Below are 20,751 nucleotides of genomic sequence, written 5' to 3' on the forward strand. Positions count from 1 at the left end.
CAGGCTTTAGTTCCTAAAGTGCGAGGAAGCGCACGCAGCAGTAAAGGGGAGACTGGTCGGTGAGATGGCGCCGGGCCGCGTTTCTCAGAGGCATTCAGAGAGCTTCCCCAGCGTGAACTCTCGGCCGAATGTAATTTTGCCAGGCCGCGAGGGACGCAGAATGGGGCTGCCACCCGGCCGGGGCCAGCGCCCCCGGCTCGCCCCGACCCGCCCGGTGCCGCCGTCCCCGGCTCCTCTCGGGGCGGGTCCGTACAGCTGGAGCCGTTCCGGACCCGGAAGGGGCGGTGGCGCAGGGTCCTCGCGCGTCCCACGTGGGGTCCCGGGCCCAGCAGGTCTGCGCAGCCGGCTCGCCGCTGCACCACGCGTCACCCACGCAGGCCATGGCAGCCGCCGACGGTTCGCTCTCGGACAACCCCAGGACGTTCTCCAGACGTCCCTCAGCCCAGGCGAGTCGAGTGAGTTCTGACCTGGCTTCAGCTCCGTCCCCACCCGCGGCTCGGCTCTCGGCGCGCCGCGAGCTGCAGCCGTGCCTCGGAGTCGGGTTTCGAGTCATTTACGGAGTTCAGCGGGAGAAAGTCAGACACGGGGCAGCTTTGGGACAAGTTGCGCCGAAACACGTGTCTCTAACCGGAACACCACCCGCGGGGATGCGCCTGGAAGGGGGGAGTGGAGCGGTGTGGAGGGGCGGGGAGCTGGCTCCTGCGCCTGGAAAAGTAGAGGAAAGCATTAGAGGCTGTTTCCCGTGGAAGGTAGGACCTGACGCTCCGGCGCAAGTCCCAGGCCAAGGTTTAACTTTTCTAAGGCACTTTCCTCGACTGAGTGCGGACTAAGCTCTGTTTTTTTTTTTTTTTTTTTTTTTTTTTAAATCTTCCCACATTCCTGTTTGGGAAGAGTCATGCGCTACAAACCATAAATTCTCATCAGATGGCTTTCATTTAACCCTATATATATCGTGACTTACTTTCCAATCTGGCTCTGGCCTACTATTATGTGACAAAGAAGAAAGTTAAAATATTATCCCAAAACATGTTTCTTTGCCATATTTTGAAATGGCCCTGCAGAGCTGTTCTTTGTGGCCGGGGTGGCGGAAATTTGCATCTTTAAAGAATCTCTATTACATAGCTAGATCTTTTTCTTCCAGGCCCTCCCAGTCCTAAAGAGATTAAGAGTCTACCACCTTTCAAAGATCTGAATAGGGAATACTTGTCTGTTGTCTCTAAGGGCAGCCACTAAAGACTTCAAAAGAACCTTGTCTCCACAATCTTTTATCTTCACCTGAGCATTTTCTTTGTATCCATCCCAGGTGTTTAGACAAACTCAACCAATTGTCAACCAGAAAATCTTTAAATTTACCTATACCCTGGAAGCCCTCGCTTTGAGTTGTCCCACCTTTCTGGACAAAACCAGTGTGTTTCTGAAATGTATTTGATTGATGTCTGATGCCTTTCTAAAATGTGTAAAACCAGGCCGCACCCCGACCACCTTGGGCACATGTTCTCAGGATCTCCAGAGGGCTGGGTCACAGGCCATGGTCACTCATGCTTGGCTCAGAATAAGTCTCTTCAAATATTTTAGAGTTTAACTCTTTTCATCGCCATGAGGAAGGTTCATTTGTTGCAGGAATGAGGACTGGCAACTAGGAGTTTTCTTTGAAGAGCTTTCAAAAATGGGACAGATTTTCACCCACGTGCAATGTAGGGGGATAGGAAATTCGGTTTCGTTGATATAATCCCATTACTAGAGAGGGGAAAGATGCCCTAAAATTAACTTAAGCAAGAACTGAAAACTGGTTTCTAGGATGGTTGATTTGTCTCCTGGAAAAGAGGCCCACAGGACAGAAAGGCTGATGTAAAATCATAAAGTGATAATCAAACTTAGGATTTAGATGCTTGGCAGTAAGGAGTCCAGCTAGCCAAGTGTAGCTGCATCTGGAAGGAGCTGGGGAGAAGGATAGAAGAGCCACTGGGAGCGTGGGATTTGGAATAGGATAGACCTGGGATTCAGTGCTACCCTTGCTGCACACTAGCTCTGTGACCTTGGAGCAAGTTATTTAATCTTTCTGATTCTCACTTTTCCTATCTCTAAAATGAGAACAATAATTTCTACTTCATAGAAGACTATTGTAAGGATTCATTGAGATAACATACGTAAAGACTATATGTTGTGTGGCCCATAGAGGCACTTACTAAATGCCAACAATATAAAGTAGTTTTGGCTCCATTTTGGATAATAGATCGCTACATCAGGAGGTCAGTGGGGTGCTTGTGTCCTGTGCAGAGCCTGGTAACTAACACATAAGAAGCATTGAGTAAGTACATGTAGGGTACCTAGTTTTATGATTATCAAAAGGGGATTAATGCGGTGATGACAAGTGTCTGCAGTGGCCTTGTCTGGATCTACATTATTTTTTTTTTTTTTTTTTTTTTTTTTGAGACGGAGTCTCGCTCTGTCACCAGGCTGGAGTGCAGTGGCCAGATCTCGACTCACTGCAAGCTCCGCCTCCCGGGTTTATGCCATTCTCCTGCCTCAGTCTCCCGAGTAGCTGGGACTACGGGCGCCCGCCACCTCGCCTGGAGAGTTTTTTGTATTTTTTAGTAGAGACGGGGTTTCACCGTGTTAGCCAGGATGGTCTCGATCTCCTGACCTCGTGATCCGCCCGTCTCAGCCTCCCAAAGTGCTGGGATTACAGGCTTGAGCCACCACGCCTGGCCTACATTTTTTTTTTTTTTTTTTTTTGAGGTGGAGTCTCACTGTGTTGCCCAGGCTGGAGTGCAGTGCTGCAATCTTGGCTCACTGCAAGCTCCGCCTCCCGAGTTCACACCATTCTCTTGCCTCAGCCTCCTGAGTTGCTGGAACTACAGGCGCCTGTCACCACACCCAGCTAATTTTTTGTATTTTTTGTGGAGATGGGGTTTCACCGTGTTAGCCAGGATGGTCTCCATCTTCTGACCTTGTGATTCGTCTGCCTTGGCCTCCCAAAGTGTTGGGATTACAGGCGTGAGCCACCGCTTGAGATGGGTAGCTAATATACTGGATTTAGAAAGACTGACAGCTTAAATTATGCTGTGTCTAACACTATGCGGACATTTTCTCTCTAAAAGTACTTTCTGGGCTGGGCAAGGTGGCTCACACCTGTAATCCCAGCACTTTGGGAGGCCGAGGCAGGCAGATCACTTGAAGTCAGGAGTTGGAGACCAGCCTGGCCAACATGGTGAAACCCCCTCTCTACTAAAAATACAGAAAAAAAAATTAGCTGGGTGTGGTGATGGGCACCTGTGATCCCAGCCACTCGGGAGGCTGAGGCACAACAATCCCTTGAACCTGGGAGCCAGAGGAGGTTGTAATGAACAGAGACCACTGCACTCCAGCCGGGGTGACAGAGTGAGACTCCATCTCAAAAAAACCTGATTATTAATACAAATTTATTACAGAAAATTAGGAAAAAAGATTTTTGTAAACGCAGCCATAATTGCCATATTCAGAGACAGTGCTTGTTGCCATTTTGGTGTATGTCCTGTTCTAGAGAACAGCTCAAAATAGGAATCACTACACATGGTGTTTTCTAAAGCAAAGAGGATATAGTTAATAAAAGACCTTGATTATAGTATTGTTGTGAGGACTCTAGAATGTAGAATCATGATGCCTGAGGAAAGCCTGGTTCCTTCAGTGATTCTGGGACAAATTACCTCACATCTCTGCCTCCATGTTCGCATCTTAAAATGAGATGATAACAGTACCTGTGTTGACAAATGAGAGGATACATGTGAGTACTTAGCATACTCCTTGGCATATAGTAACTAGTCAGTATGTTTATTAATATCAAAGGCATGGCATCTTAGACTCTCAGGGCTGGATGGGTCCTAGAGGTCATCTGCCAAAATCCCCTCATTTTACAGGTGCGGCAACAGAGACTCGGAAGTGACTTGCTTCATGTTGCACAACTAATTTTTAGTAGATCCAGATATGTCCTTGCTCCCTGTCTGCTCAGACGCCACCTCACAAAGCATTCTTGGTTTGCTTGCCTCCCTCTCCTTTGCCGCAGGCCACGTTAGTCCAGCTTTCCTTGGTGCTCTCATGGCCTTTTGTATGTATCGCTTCTGTAGCACCAGTGTAGAGGTTGGATTGATGCCTTTATACTTTTGTCTTTATACTCTTTATGCCTTTGTACTCTGCTACTATATGACTTCCTCAAGGGCTTAGCGAATCTTTCTACTTTGTATCTTCAGAACCAAGCTTCTTGACAACTGCTCAACGAATGTGTTTTTGATGCTGGGGGAGAAAAGCTAACAAGTAGAATCTTATCCAGCTAGTGGAAAGGGATAATTCCATTGTGTTAAGTTATTCATTCATCTTACAAGTATTTGTTGAGTGCTTACTCTGCCAGACGGGGGCCTGTACAGGGGATACAGTGCTATGTGGGACAGACTGGTCCCTTTCTTGTGGAGCTTACAAGCTATGGGAAAGACAGACATAAAACAGTGAGTTCCATGCTATGCTTATTATTTTGCCGAATGCTGTGGAGGAGAATAAGGGTGCCAGGAGAGCCAAGAACAGGGTACCTTGGCTTGACTAGGTGAAGAGAGGTCAGGAAAGGCCCTTCTGAGGGCCTACATCTGAAGGATGAGTACGGGGTGGCCAGCCAGAGGGCAGAGTGGAGTCCTGGGTGTGGGAGTAGCATGTGCAGAGGAGGAGGAGGAGGAAGGAGCACAGCACATTCTAGGAATTGAAGGAAGACCCAAGTGACAGAGAGTAAAGCTGAAGCTGGTGAGGTGGCCAGAGGTCAGATTCTAGAGGGCTTTATTGATCATGTTACAGGCTTTTTTTTTTTTTTTTTTTTTTTGAGCCAGGGTCTTACTCTTGTCGCCCAGGCTAGAGAGCAGTGACATCATGGCTCAATCCAGCCTTGACCTCTCGGGATCAGGTGATCCCCCCAACTTAGCCTCCCAGGTAGCTGGGACTACAGACACGCACCAGCTAATTTTTGTATTTTTTTGTAGAGACAGGGTTTCAGCATGTTGCCCAGGCTGGTCTCGAACTCCTGGCTTCAAGCAATCAGCTCACCTCAGCCTCACAAAGTGCTGGGATTACAAGCATGAGCTATGGCACTTGGCAGTATTACAGACTTTTTAGTTTAGCCTAAGAGCAATGGAAAACCTATTGTGTTTAACTCTCAGTACTTGCTTTTAGAGAGATGTTGACATAGGAATAAAGGGTGACCAAGACGATAAAGGAACTAAAGTTGTGTCCTGCTTGAAATACTGAGTCCAAAGAAGAAAGAAAAGAGAGTTATGTGATATATGAAGGAATGTTATGTGTTAAGGGGAAGTAAGCTTGTTCTGTGTTGCTGCAGAAAGTATTAGGTCGATGTTCAAGGGTGCAGACCTTGCATAAAGGTCAGAGGCAGCTTCCTGATTCCTAGAATTGGTCATGAACAGAATAGGCTGTTCCTCAGGGGCTGCAGGAGGTGTGCAGGGAGAGGCTGCCAGTCCACGTGCCAGGGACTGTCAGGAATTCCATGCATGGCGGGAGTGGCCTTTAAGAGTTTTTGTGCTCCAGGAGTCCTGGGTCTGTAAATCAGGTGAAGTGTGCACATTTCATGCTGTCTTGCAAATGATTCAACAAACCTGAAACTTGATTTCATCTTTTTCTTTAATCTGAAAATTCATAAACTTGAGACTTTGTAAAAAAATAAATTTGTAAGATGGAATATGTCTGTTTTTACTTTATTAATATTAGATATTTGAAGTTGTATTTATTTAATTACTTAAGTAAAGGAATCCTTCTGGAACAAAGAACTGTTGTTACTGGTAGGTTAGTCTGAAGCTGACAGTCATGGCTAAAGAAAGCCGACACGTAAAACCAAGTCATTATTTTAAGCAAAGAGGAGAATAACATATTCGGAGAGAACCCCAAACTCCAGAATAACAAGCACTGGCTACTCAAGGGATGCTTTTATATTCATTTGTAAATCAGAGAAGAAGGCCAAATAAAATAGAGGAATTGGATGTTTCTTCTCCTCCGGGAAGTTTGGACATCATGCATTTAACCACATTCGTATAATGGAAATAAGAAGCAACAGGCAAGAGATCCCTAGGGTTGTGTAGCCTGTAATCGGCAATCAGGCAGGGACTCAGGGACTCAGAGACTCAAAAGGCAAGGGAGGTAGAAATAATTGTGGTAGAGGTGATGGATGGAGCAGCATTCTCATTTGGAATGGGAACAGGGCGTAGGGCGTAGAAATTTTCTCCAGGCCATCTGAATCTGGAGGAGCAGCTTGAGAGAAGAGAATGACAGAGATCCAGGCACTACGGTAGAATGGTAATGAAGGTTTCCGCTTCCTGGGCACGGGCTAGGATGCGCATTCCCCCTCGCCCCTCTCTCCTGTGCGATCTCCAGTGTGCTTTGTTAGTGGAGAGAAAAGATTCACTTTCCCCCTGCCCCTCTTTTCTCCTTGGGTGAATGGGTTCCTAGGAATATGGACTGACACACCCTGCACAAGGTGGATTCTTGCTTCCCTTAAAGCGGACTCCATTAGTTAACATTCAACTGGAAAAATGCTGCTGCTTCATCCTTACCTTATCTTGATTGATTTAACAGTTAAGATGGTTGGTGAGGTCTGGTAGATGAGTGAGCTGAGACTTTTTTCTTTTTTCTTTTCTTTACCTTTTGGAAGAAGCTGAGTCAAAGAGTCTGATTGCAAACCCTAAACTGTTGCTTGACATATGGGGCATAATGATCTCTGCAGGGAGAGATGCAATTCTGTGGGCAGTCAGGCTTCACTCCGAGCTCTGTCTTCATGGACTAATGCATCTCTTGTTGATCTTTCCTTCTGGGAACAACGCAGCAAGCAAAGGCTACGAAAAGAAAATACCAAGCGTCCAGTGAGGCTCCTCCAGCGAAACGGAGGAACGAAACTTCATTTCTGCCAGCCGAGAAAACTAGTGTTAAAGAAACTCAGAGGACTTTTAAGGGGAACACACAAAAAACGTTTTCTCCAAAGAAGCATTCGGTTAGCACAAGTGATAGAAACCAGGAGGAGAGACCATGCATTAAGACTTCATCACTGTTTAAAAACAACCCCGACATTCCAGAACTCCACAGGTATGTCCAGCGGCAGATGCCCTTCAGGAAGAAAAAAGAATGTGTTCTGCCTCTTCTTTGTTAATACTGGCACTGATGCCTGCGTTTTTGTTCATCATTTGCAGACCTGTGGTAAAGCAGGTGCAAGAAAAAGTGTTTACTTCAGCTGCTTTTCATGAGCTGGGCCTCCACCCACATTTAGTAAGTACCTTTCAGTGTTTTCTGGGTCCGTTTTTTTTTTGGTGTGTCTCCGTTCAGAAGGTCTGTGCAATGGCAGTTCTAGGAAGAGAAATCGGAGAGTGTTTGTTTCTGCTCTAAGCTACCTGAATGAACTCAGATTGATATGATACTCTTCAAGGACAGTTCAGGGGTGCTTAGGTTACTGTTCACTGTTTTCTGGCCCCCACCTTCCCCCATCCCCTGTGTTTTGTGTGTTTTTGTGTATTGTTTTTTAAGTACTGAAGACTTTGCTCGACTCATGTGATTTAGGGTCAGGCCATCACTTGCTAAACTTCAAACAGCTCCCTATTGACTGGATAGCTGTAGTGGTGAAGCCATTTGTGGTGGCAGATGTCACAGTGACCATAGGAGAGGGAACTGTGCTGGCATGTTGCTGTTAAGGGACATCCACAGTTTTAGAGAAGTGAGGGAAGAAGAGTATTTTAGCGTGTGTTCTACAAACAAATGGACACTTTAAAGGAAAAAAAGTTCTCCAGACTCATGAGTAAGAAGAAAAAAATATATTAACTTTTAGGCAGGCTTGGTTTCCGCTGCACTTATGGTTACAGCTTACCTACCCCTTCTGTAGGTGGGGTTACCTAAGCTTGTTTTCTCACCTGCAGGGTAGAACAGGGTTTCTCAGCCTTGGTGCTGTGGACATTTTGGACTAGGTCAGTCTTAGTTTTGGGGACTTCCTGTGCATTGTAGGATGTTCAGCAGCATCCCAGGCCTCTACCCACTAGATGCCAGCAGTGACCCCCTCCCCTTGGTATAGCAAGCAAAAATTTTTCCAAACATTGCCCTTTGTGTCCCCAGTGAGTTAGGGCAGGTGACAGAATCGCCCCGAGTAGAGAGCACCACCTGAGTGGAAGAACTTAATTTGATCTTAGTAGTCAATGTCCTCTCAATAGTTTCTCCTTTTTTATGTAACTTCCATTAAATATTTTGTATCAAAATATTAATTAAAGCTTTTTCATCTTCTCTTTTAGATTTCCACAATAAATACGGTCTTAAAAATGTCTAGTATGACCAGGTAAGAACTTCAGGCTCCTCTTGGTTTCTTAGGCATTACTTGGGTATAACCAGATGAAACCTGTCTGTGCAAGGCAGAGCAAATTTGTGTCTTGGCGTTAGAAAACAGTGCCAGGTTATCGACCATAAAGGGTTGTCATCTCACTTAGCTACTCATTCTCTCCACCTGTTAAATGGAAAGACTGGCTTTCCATCTAGTTCTGTCCTTGGCTCTAAACTGCAAGAGACGTCTCATCCAGAAGGTGGGCTGCATGAGCGCCGCTGTTTTCTGTGCTTCCCTGAAAAGAATTTGGCCAAAATAGAGAATGTGACCATGCCGTTTCTTAGTAGTAAGAATTAGAGTCAACCAAAAAGACAAGAGTAAATGTTCAGTTGGAGAGAGTGGGATACTGAAAAAACGTTTTCAATGTTTGTTACAGGGAATGACTCCTGGAAAATAAAGAAGTAAAAATAGGTGCGAGGAGATGAGCTTCCTTGTTTTGAGTATTTGTGCTTCTCTGCATTTTCTTAATGATTTTTTACTTTTACTAGTAAAAATTAATAAGAATATTAAAGACTAAATCAAGGGACCTCCCCACAAGTTTTTTGTTTATTTCATCAACCAAATTTAAGTGATTTTTGTGTCTCTCCTGTTTCTTGTTTTAAAATACATGTGTAGACACACATTTCGGCATGCCCATAACCTTCTCCTGGAGAATGGACAGCGGCTGCTGGCTCTCTGAATAGTTAGCGCGCTTCCTCCTGCTATCCTGCATGGAAACCTTTCCATTACGTTTCATTGTGTCATATTCCTGTTAGTGAAGGCAAGAGAGTGTGTGATACACTATGTGGTAACTCTGATTTGTTGTCATGCCTATTCCTTTTTTTGTTTTTTTTTTTTTTGAGACGGAGTTTTACTCTTGTTGCCCAGGCTGGAGTGCAGTGGCGTGATCTCGGCTCACTGCAACCTCTGCCTCCCAGGTTCAAGCAATTCTCCTGCCTCAGCCTCCTGAGTAGCTGGGATTACAAGCACGTGCCACCACTCCCAGCTAATTTTTTGTATTTTTAGTAGAGATGGGGTTTCATCATGTTGACCAGGCTAGTCAAACTCCTGACCACAGGTGATCTACCCACCTCCGCCTCTCAAAGTGCAGGGATTACAGGTGTGAGCCACCGCACTCGGCTGCCTGTTCCATTTTTAGAAGAATTAGTTTAATAGAATGGCCAGTCTCTGGTTTGCCTCACCATTTTCAGGCTAAGTTCCAGAAATGTAACTAGGGTTTGATCTTCAGAATCATCAAAAGTTTCTTCACACCTTTATTTGAATGCTTTGATAGCTTCTAAGGTGGCAGTTGCTAGATGAGTCCAAGTGTGGGCAGTTGCCTTTTATGTATCCTGCGTCTCTGCCTTTAACTGGATGATATAGATAAAGTGTGTTCTTTTTTTTGGGTGGCCCAGTGTTCAGAAGCAAAGTATTCCTGTGTTGCTGGAAGGCAGAGATGCTCTCGTGAGATCTCAGACGGGCTCAGGTTAGTCTCATTTCATCTCTGCCCTTTTTCCTTTGCTCAGGCCCATGGTCATGCAGTAGGTTTTGCCATGAGATGTCTGGGTTGGTAGTGGTGGCAATTTTGTTTCGTTTGTGGGAGGGAGGCCATGCTTGCTTTTGATTAGAGCCCTGAATGTGTTCACATAATGAAAGGAAGGGGACAGTTGATGGTGCCACGATGAGGAATGATCAGGAGGTAGTCAGGTTCAGCTATAATTTCCTCAGAGCCTACTTTGGGGCTTTACCAAGTCCCCTACTCTGTGGCCACAGTTGCCCATTCTCACTCTAGTGGAGAATGAATGTTTTCTTCTGGTATTAAACACAGAGTGATTTCTGGCCTGAGCATACACTGGTCAGATGCCAGGTGTTCGAGGACAGAACACTGTTTCTGCCATGTTCCAGGTCAGTCTGGACTTGCTCTTTTGACCCTGTGTGCCCTCAGTGGGCATTCAGCTATCCTTTACTCCCACCAGCTCGGCCACCATTCAGAAGGCTGGATACCCAAAGTTTTTGCCATCTGTTGGTTTCTCCGTCATTAGAGATTAGCTCTAGAGTACAGACTGGTCCCCAATCACGTCAGCACTGTAGAGGAGATGTAATTGACCACTGAAGCTCATCTGAGAGGGTAGGGAGGATTTCAAAGGAGGAATTTTCTGGCTCCTGCAGACAGCCATCAAGTTGAGCTTCTGTGTAATTTGGGAGACATATCGTTATCTCTTGTTAGATGAATAAAGGAACTGAAGCTTCTAGTTTTTTAGAAGTACTCATTTTACAAAGCAAAATTGGGATTTGTGGCAGACAGGGAAGCCCCTTTTCACTTCTCTTGGATGTATAATGGGCAGTTTCCTTTTCCCCAGAATTTAGTACTACTGGAAGATAGCAGAGCCTGTTCCCTTTACATCCTTTGCTTTTCTTACATCTGTAGGATGTGTAATTTTAACTGCTGCTGCTTTTTTTTGAAAGGTAAAACTCTTGCCTATTGCATCCCTGTGGTCCAGTCCCTTCAAGCAATGAAGTCAAAAATACAGGTGCGTATCAAATGTGTTTTTCTGTCATTGCTTATACTGCATAAGCAACCAGCAAACTGAACCCTAACAGAAATATTAGGACTAAAAGAATCTGTTTTCACTGAGTATTTTTTTCACCTCCTTTTAATTTATTTATTACATAAATGTGTTGTATCTAGAGACTGTTCCTAGAGTAGAATAAATACACTTCACAATTGTCATAGTGAGTGTAACAGGGAAACTTTGTAAAATGCTCCCTGTGTGTCAGGCATGATACTTTGCATGTGTTCCCCTCTTGAATCTTTAACTGCTCTCTCCCCCACCGTGTTATAGGTATTACTGTTATCCACATTTTACAAAGAAAAACAGAGGCTTAGGAAAGTTACATAACCAAGGCCATGCAACAAGTAGTGGTGAAACTAGATTTCTACCTCAGTTCTGTTTGGCTGCAGAGACCAAGCTCCTTACTCTGTGTGAAGACTTACAGTGAAGGTTAATTACTGGCTCCTGTGCTGTATGGGGACCATGCATCCGTGTCTTCCACGGTGCCTAACATGGGACCTTTTACAGAATGATGGCTCAATAACGGGGATTTGGTTTTGCAGCCGTCCCTTTATGCTTGAGTCTGTGTTGTATATAAATCATTCAATTTTAGCCTTCTAAGTTCCCATGTGGTGTTTACTTTTGACCAAGAAGGCTGAACTTCATATTTAAAACAGTGGTTTCTCATGAACAATAAATATGAAAATAAGCACCCATTTAGCTGAAATATTAATACGAGGACAAATTGGGCTGCCTCATTTTTTGAGATTATGTGGAATTTATCTTTAGTTGTGAAACGTGTTAATTTAGTGCCTGGGTTGAGCCCCTAGGAGGCCAGTTAACTGCTGTGTGTGATCCGTGGGCGGAGGCTTCATCTCAGACGCCAGCCCAGGATCCTACAGATACAGCCCTTGTTATTCTCAGCTGAGAGGAGGTGGTAAGACCAGAAATAGAAAGTGAAGTGAGTGCAAAAAAACAGGCAAAAGCTAATCGATGACTGTTTTTCTCAGTTTGGATATGCAGAATTAGCAGTGTATGTAGCCTACCTGATACTTGAGTGACAAATAATAATAGTGTTGCATTACAGTCTGTAAACTAAAACAGAATATCCATGAGTTCAAACTGATATAAATAAATTATTGAATACGTAAATGAGGGAGAAAGTAGAATTCGTCTTTATGTAGAATTCTAATAAATATAGACATGATAGAAATAGAAAGTCACCATTTGGCAAATGCCACAATAATATTGTTTCAGGCATGAGTTATCATAGGTGCTAAAACGAATAGATGAAAGTGTTGTGGGGGCTGGGGCGGGGAGTGGATATTTACATAGTCTCAAAATATCCCTCCAGAAGATACTTTTTGATTACAAAGGGAAAAGCAGTAACTTTTCAGTCAGGAAGCCTGGCTGTCACTACCTTAACCAAATGATCAGTGTGCATCTCCAGTAATGAGATGTTCTGACCTCATGTGCACCCTGATACCGTGCACTGGGGAGGATACATCCCTTCTTGCCAAAAATGCATAACCTGAATTTGGTCGTGAGGAAATGCCGTACAAATCCAAATCAAGGGACACTCTACAAAATAACTGGCCAGTGTTTTCAGAAAGCGTTAAGGTTATAAAAGACAAATGCTAAAGAACTACCCAGATTAAAGGGGACATGACAACAAAGTATAACGTGTAGTCCTGGATTGGATCCTAGTCTGGAAACAGGACATTAACAGGTCAATTGATGAAATTTGAATAAGGTCTGTATATTAGTCAATAGCATTGAATCAGTGTTAATTTCCCAGTTTTGATAATTATACTATGGTTTTGAGAATTGATCATATGGAGAAGCTGAGAGAAAGGCATGTGGAAATTCCTTGCTTTTTTATGCAAATTTTTTGTAAGTCTGAAATTGTAAGCCTGAATTCATTCAAAATGAATAGGTTCAGAATTTTTTAAAATCAGTTACAGAAACCCTGCAAAATCATCCAGAGATGGAACCAAGTATAGCCATTAAAAAAATGATACTTTTTCAATTACTGTTTGTGAACTTGAACAAATATTCTTACTTTGTTACTTGAAAAAGGGCAAGTTACAAAATGGTACATATAATGTGACCCTAGTTTCATAAGTAATAGTTGTGTATGTATGCATAAAAAGGCTAGAATAATTCTTAGCAAACTGTTAACATCAATTTTCTCTGAGTGAGGAATTTTACTTCCTAAAGGTAACTGATTCCCCCCCCCCATATTAAGTGGTTTACAGTGAGAGAATTTGTGTAAAGTGCTTAACATAGAGAAAAATAAATGTAAATTACTACAATCATGTAGTAAAGTCTCATCCACTTACGGACTCCAGGAGAACATCTTGCCAGTGGAGAGGTTTTTCTTTATACCAGTAGAAGAGTTTGGACTCTTTGAGCTATTTGACTCTTTGGACTATTTGAGCTGGAATGGCTTATACAGTTCTAGCATAGATCCGTGACTGGAGGATGAGAGAGATTTGATGACATACACATCAGGGGAATGGTGTGGTAGGCAGTTGTGCTCAATCCTGGGTCTGAGGGTAACTTGAGGCAAGTTGTTCATCCTCTGTTCCTCAGTGTCTTTGCTGTGGCACAGGGACAATGGCAGTGGCTGTCTGCAAGCGCTGGGATCAGGGTTGAGCTAATGCATGTGCAGTGTTGAGACCCAACGTGCAGTGCATGTGACATCATGCTTTAGCCATCATCAGCAACGTGGTCATGTGGCTAGTTGGAGGGGCAATGATTTGATTGGTTATATTCAGAACCATGAGTAAGCCATGTCATTTTTTATTTGCTGCAGTATTTTAAAAAATCATGAACAGGTCATTCTATTAAAGACTGGAATATTCTGTAGAAACAGTTTTCTAAGCCTCAATTTAATTCACTTATTTCAAGTAATACTCAATATAGTCCCTTGGAGTTCATTGTAAAATGATTTGACCTGTAAAAAACTTATCTGGAGGGCACAGCAAAATTAAGGCACCCAAAAGATTCTTAAATTACTTTGATGATGGCATGAGAACGGACTGCTTTTCTGTGTTCACACTCTTCAGTTAGTTTGGCTCTGATTTTTTTTTTTTTTTTTTAGCATCATATCCATCATCCCTCACTTACTTGTGCCCTGTGAGGAATTGATTTTTCTTTCTTCTTCTCTATGTAGTAACACCTTTTGAAATGTCAGAATTTCCTAACGTCACACGACGGCACATCGCTACTGTTGTACTAGCATATTTACCATTCCTAGCTTGCGTTCAGTGTAGTCTCACAAAGTCGATGTTGAGTACAGACGACTCTGGTTTGAATTCCAAATCCTTTTCTTCTTTTGGGTAAATGTTTCTTATGCAAAACATGAAAACCATACTTGTAATTGAATTTGCTGTTAACTCTGTGCTTGGCTTTGGCACTAACATTGTTTTCTTTCATTCATTCAGTGTCTTTGAGCACTTTGGATGTGCAAGGCACTGTTAGGTTAGGGGCCTTTTTCGGATTACTTTGGTGTCTTCTATTTTTTTATTAATACTTTTTAGATATAATGCACCATATATGTTTTAACAATTTTGAACGGTACCAAAAATATATATATAGTGAAAAGTAAAGTCATGTATTCCCACTTTGCCCTGGTGGCCTAGTTTGCTTCTCAAGACGCCATGGTGGTTATTAGCCTCTTGTATATCCTCCCGGGGAAACTTGTGCATATCAAGCAAATATGAGTGTGTGTAATTCCTCTTACCACTTTTTTGTGAAGTGTTTTTTCTGTTTTGCTTGGTTTGATAATGAGTGGTTGCTTTGTTATGCAGGATGTTCTATGCCTTGCTTTGGTTCCTTTGATGTGTTTTGGGCTCCTTAATTAACACCATATTGTGCTACCTTGTTCTTTTTGAAGACTGCCTAGCATTTCATTGTATGTATGTATGTACTGTGAATTACTCATTCTCTTATTGGATGGTGGAATTTATATTCAGTATTTTGCTACAAACAAGGCCACTTAAATACTCTACGGTCTGTAAAATATTCTGTAACCTCTTTATGCACACATATGCTGTGTAGGAAAACTTTCTGTAAGTGGAATTTGCATTTTTATTTTAGTAGATAATGCCAACATTAAACTTGGAAGGGAATATGCCAGTGTGCCCTCCAGCAGCAGTGTGGAAGGTGCAGTTTTCCCATGCCCTCCAGTGCTCTCAGCTGCTTTATGTGTCTTCTTTTTTTTTTTTTTTTGGAGACAAAGTCTCGCTCTGTCACCCAGGCTGGAGTGGAGTGACGCAATCTTGGCTCACTGCAACCTCCACCTCCAGGGCTCAAGAGATTCTCCTGCCTCAGCCTCCCGAGTAGCTGGGATTACAGGTATTTGTGTTTTTAGTAGAGACAGGGTTTCACCATGTTGGCCAGGCTGGACTTGAACTTCTGACCTCAAGTGATCTGCCCGCCTTGGCCTCCCATAGTGCTGGGATTACAGGCATGAGCCACCACATCCGGCGCTTTATTCATTTTTCTATTTGAGTTGTTTGTTTTGTTTTGTTTTGAGATGAAGTCTCGCTCTCTCGCCCAGGCTGGAGTGCAATGGCACGATCTCAGCTCACTGCAACCTCCGCCTCTTGGGTTCAAGAGATTCTCCTGTCTCAGCCTCCTGAGTAGCTGGGATTACAGGCATGCGCCACCACGCCTGGCTAATGTTTTTCGTATTTCTGTAGAGACGGGGTTTCACCGTGTTGGCCAGGCTGGTCTCTAACCCCTGACCTCAAGTGATCCACCCACCTCAGCCTCCCAAAGTGCTGGGGTTACAGGTGTGAGCCCCTGTGCCCGGCCAAATTGGTCTTTTTTCAAAAACTGAATTACAGGGCTTTTAAAATTCTATAAATTAACGAAATTAGCTACTTCTCTCAGGTGTGGCATATTTTCCCCCCAGGTTATCATTTGACTCTTGGTTTTGTTTAGGCTTTATTTTTCCATTCTGAAATTTAAAATTTTTAGGTAATAAAACTTATTGGTGTTTTCTTTTAAGGTTTCTGAGTTTTATGTCATCTGTTAAAAGGACAACTTAATTCCAGCTTTGTTTTCCTAACTTTATTTTTTTCTCACAGGACTTTTGAATTAAATCATCTTTTTCTTGCTGATATAAAATGGTCCTTATATTACTTTCTAAATTTTGGTATCTATTTGATTCTATTCTCAACTGTATTCACTATTATAATCTCTATTCATGTGCCAGTGTCATTATTTGTTTTTTTTTTTTTTTTGAGACGGAGTCTCGCTCTGTCGCCCGGGCTGGAGTGCAGTGGCCGGATCTCAGCTCACTGCAAGCTCCGCCTCCCGGGTTTACACCATTCTCCTGCCTCAGCCTCCCAAGTAGCTGGGACTACAGGCGCCCGCCACCTCGCCCGGCTAGTTTTTTGTGTTTTTAGTAGAGTCGGGGTTTCACCGTGTTAGCCAGGATGGTCTCGATCTCCTGACCTCGTGATCCGCCCGTCTCGGCCTCCCAAAGTGCTGGGATTACAGGCGTGAGCCACCGCGCCCGGCCGGTATCATTATTTGTAATTGCTGCAGCTTTCAATTATTTTAACATCTGATATGTTTTTCATAAATGTCTTGGTTATTTCTGTACATTTATTTTTCCATATGAACTTTCAAATCAGGTTGTTTGGTTATATATGTTATTTTATATATACATATATTTGTGGCATTTTTGTTAGAATTACATTACATTTATGGACTGATTTAGAGATAATTAGCTTCTATGTACTATTGCATCTTCTTATCTGGAAATAGGGTATATCTTTCCGTTTGTTCAAAATTTACTTTATGCCCCTCAGAGATGTTTTAAAATTTTCTTCATATAGATTTTGTGTATTTTTTGCTAAGCTTATTCTTTTTGTATTTTTTGTTGCTATTAACTTTTTATATTGGAAGGCTACTGAATCATTATTATTATTATTATTATTATTATTATTACTTGAGACTGAGTTTTACACTTGTTGCCCAGGCTGGATTTCTATGGCATGATCTCGGCCCACTGCAACCTCCACCTCCTGGGTTCAAGTGATTCTTCTGCCTCAGCCTCCTGAAGAGCTGGGATTACAGGCACCCTCCACCATGCCCAGCTTATTTTTGTGTTTTTAGTAGAGACGGGGTTTCACCATGTTGGTCAGGCTGGTCTCGAACTCCTGACCTCAAGTGAGCTGCCCGCCTTGGCCTCCCAAAGTGCTGGGATTGCAGGTGTGAGCCACTGCACCCGGACGGTTATTGATTTTATATTTTAATGTTGCATTCAGCTGCTTGACAAAATTATCTTGTTTGTAATACATTTTTAATTAATTCTCTTATGGTTTTTTTTTTCTAAGATAAAATAACATCATCTGCTAAAAATAATTTGTCTCCTATTTTCTAATTTTATACATCATATTTCTTTCTCTTGTCAGATTGCTTGGGCCAGGATCTCTAGAACAGTATTCTAGAATAATGGGGTTAGTTGAGTGTATTATTCCATTTTTACGCTGCTGATAAAAACATACCCGAGACTAGGAAGAAAAGGAGGTTTAATTTGACTTACAGTTCCACATGGCAGGGGGAGGTCTCGTGATCATGGCAGAGGATGAAAGGCATTTCTTTTTTTTTTTGAGAGGGAGTCTTGCTCTGTCGCCCAGGCTGGAGTGCAGTGGCGGGATCTCGGCTCACTGCAAGCTCCGCCTCCCGGGTTTACACCATTCTCCTGCCTCAGCCTCCCGAGTAGCTGGGACTACAGACGCCTGCCACCTCGCCTGGCTAGTTTTTTGTATTTTTTAGTAGAGACGGGGTTTCACCGTGTTAGCCAGAATGGTCTGGATCTCCTGACCTCGTGATCCGCCCGTCTTGGCCTCCCAAAGTGCTGGGATTACAGGCTTGAGCCACCGCACCCAGCTGAAAGGCATTTCTTACATGGCAGCAGCAAGAGAGAATGAGGAAGAAGCAAAAGCAGAAACCTCTGATAAACCCATCAGATCTCGTGAGACTTACTTATTATCACGAGAATAACCGACCCCCATGGTTCAGTTACCACCTCCCGCCCTGCCCCCCTGCCGTCTGTCCTACAACATGTGGGAATTCTGGGAGATACAATGCAAGTTGAAATGTGGGTAGGAGCATAGCCAAACCACATCAGTGACAACCTTAATTTGTCCCTTTCTTCATCGAGAGTGCTTCTGATGTTCTACAACTGGCCACGCGGTGTCCTGTTCATTTGGAGTCTGCCTTTGTTTATCCTGCTCATGGCATTTCTTTTCTGTGTGTCAATAGCGCAGTGATGGCCCCTATGCCCTGGTGCTCGTACCAACAAGAGAGGTAAGCAGGCTCCCTTTTGGGGCAAGTTTTAAGCACATGCTTTCACTAATGTCCCTTTGAATTTAAAAGTGGTTTTACCATTTTTCTCCCTACTGCACAAGCCACTGGCCACCAGTTCCATTTACCTGAAAGCCATCCTTCTGGTTCTTGTCAAGGAGAAAAATTCAAGTAGTCTCTGAGAATCATAAGTATGGAAAAGTATTTTCCTATTGTCTAGAAACTAATGACACTATTAAATGTCTGTTTAATCGTGTTTTGAATTAATTTGCTTAAAAAAAAAAACCTTGCATTTTTGTAGGTTTTTTTTTAAGCAACTTAATTCAAAACCAAAAGCAGTTGGCTCTGAAAATGAACCTTTAATTTTTTTAAAAGCTACTGCTACCAAAATGTTACTTGTTCCTAAAAGTTAAACTTTTCAATAGTTTTTTCTTTCTTGTTGGAACTCTATTCTATCTAATCTATTTTATTTGCCCACAGTGGCAACTTCAGATTAGGGTATCTGGTTTCTCTATCAAATGCTGATCACTTCCTTACAGAGAATTGATCACAGAGATGATTTGAAGTCAGCCTTTTATACAGCCTGCAGTCCCCTATCTCAGCTCAGTCCAATGAAGGAGCAGGCACAGAAGCTATTAAAATTTTTACAGCAGCAAACTTGCTACTTCTCTAGGATGCTTCATGAATACTAAATATGTGGAAACTGTGTATACATCCTTTAAGAACGGGATTCTGTATGAGGCATCTTTGAAGGTTGTTAATGGTTGTAGCCTACTTTAATTTTCACTTGCTTTGTTCTCCAATGGAGCTGTTAGTTTGCTTTTGTTTTATTGATACAAACGTGAGGAGTGACCACCATCTCCCAGGCTTCACATACCCTGGGACAGTGGTAGAACACAGTCATGGCACCTTTAGAGTGAAGTTCCTGGAGGCTACCCTGTTGCATCACTATTCTGTCTTACCTCGTATACATATTATATTCTCTCTCTTTCTAAGGAGAGTCAAATTCAGGTTACTTTGGTTACCATTTTTGTGCAGCATAGACTTGAACTTCTCTGTGTGGCACTCTGGGAATTTGAGCCAGCAGAGGGAGCACAAAACACTATTTTTGTGTGTGTCCAACAAATAGACGTGGTGTCTATTTGCCCAAACTGACAGGTTGCAGAACCAGTCTAAGAGCAAGGTATATTAGATTCCATATATAGGATTTTTTTCTTCTTAAATCTTAACTTCAGGTCCAAGTTTGGATCCTAATCACGTTACATTGTCTTTAAAAAAAAAAAAAAGAAGAAGGGATCCTATTGATCATCTATAACTTTTGAAATTTTTACAGCTGGCTCTACAAAGCTTTGACACTGTCCAGAAACTGCTTAAGGTAAGACAAACCATGAGTTGCATTTTATCTTGCTTCCTGACTAGTATACCACAGTCTATTCTTTATTTTCAAAGAGATAAGAATTATTTCCTTTTGCCTGGATATCTCTGCTCTCTCTAGGTAGTTTATAGGTTTTTACTGATCTAAACCCACCCATTTCTAGCTTAGCTGGATTATCAGTGACTCCTGGTGCATAAAGTCCTATAATTGGTTCATCATAGTCACTAGCAAGCCACATAGAGAAATGCACAGGTATAGCCTGACGGTGACCCAGTGGAAAGCAACTTAGCTGCAAGTAGCGTTTGTTTAGAAAGGAGAGTGATGGTTTCAGAGTCGAAGCCAGCCAACTCACCAAATTAGATCATGAATTGATCCATTCTTTCTTTTATTAGGGGTGGAGAGTAGGGAAAGGTGTTGCTTGGGTTTTAACCCCAAAAAAGGCAGTGGACTTACTGAAATATGTTTTCAATTCAGGCTCTGTGGGGGAAGACAGGGAAGCCACTTGAATGATTTAGGAAGCTCACATTTCTCTCTCACTGTGGTGGAAGCTAGTTATCTACCTATATTTCAGGTTACTGCTGATAGTGTACTGGGTGTAGCAATGCCTAGGAATTGTGTCTGCACGATAACACCTTATACAATGAGAAGCGCCAGTTCTCTCTCATGCCTTAAGGAAAGGGAATTTGGAATCAGTGTCTGATGTTTAAGTAAAGGGGCTTTGCACTGACTGTGGTCTGCTGTCTTTCTGTAGCCTTTCACTTGGATTGTGCCTGGAGTGTTAATGGGAGGAGAGAAGAGAAAATCAGAAAAGGCCAGGTAGGAAGAGGTTTGTTGGTTGTTATTTCCTTCTTGAATCTGTCCTGCCTTCCTATTCCATAAGGCTGGGTCCCTCTAAACCTGCTGAGAGCTTTGTCTCAGGCTCTGCTTCCTAGTCCCAGTGCACAGGGACAGATTGAGTCAGTGGGGAGCGGTCACCTCTAGACGGTGCTGTTTTTTAAAATATTAAACCTACAAACACGTTTCCTTCTGATGTTGCTATTAACAGTGCTGTCACCTTCTTAACTCCCACCTACCCAATACCCTACAGCATCCCTGGTTTAGTATACATCCACCTGGGTGCAACTCACTTTTGTGTACATTGA

The 20,751-nt window shown here is 43.0% G+C and overlaps 1 protein-coding gene across 1 annotated transcript in view; it reads left to right on the top strand.

Annotated features, from left to right (window-relative positions):
* Positions 1-64: 64 nt before the first annotated feature.
* DDX31 (DEAD-box helicase 31) overlaps positions 65-20,751 on the top strand; it is a 79,274-nt gene continuing 58,587 nt past the window's right edge. The window contains 10 exon segments of the mRNA XM_010372826.2: positions 65-331; positions 333-455; positions 6,845-7,101; positions 7,206-7,281; positions 8,289-8,332; positions 9,769-9,839; positions 10,820-10,884; positions 18,193-18,237; positions 19,568-19,609; positions 20,361-20,425. Of these exon segments, the coding sequence (XP_010371128.1) occupies positions 65-331; positions 333-455; positions 6,845-7,101; positions 7,206-7,281; positions 8,289-8,332; positions 9,769-9,839; positions 10,820-10,884; positions 18,193-18,237; positions 19,568-19,609; positions 20,361-20,425 (1,055 nt within the window).

Source organism: Rhinopithecus roxellana, chromosome 16, assembly GCF_007565055.1.
Source record: "Rhinopithecus roxellana isolate Shanxi Qingling chromosome 16, ASM756505v1, whole genome shotgun sequence".
NCBI lineage: Eukaryota > Metazoa > Chordata > Mammalia > Primates > Cercopithecidae > Rhinopithecus > Rhinopithecus roxellana.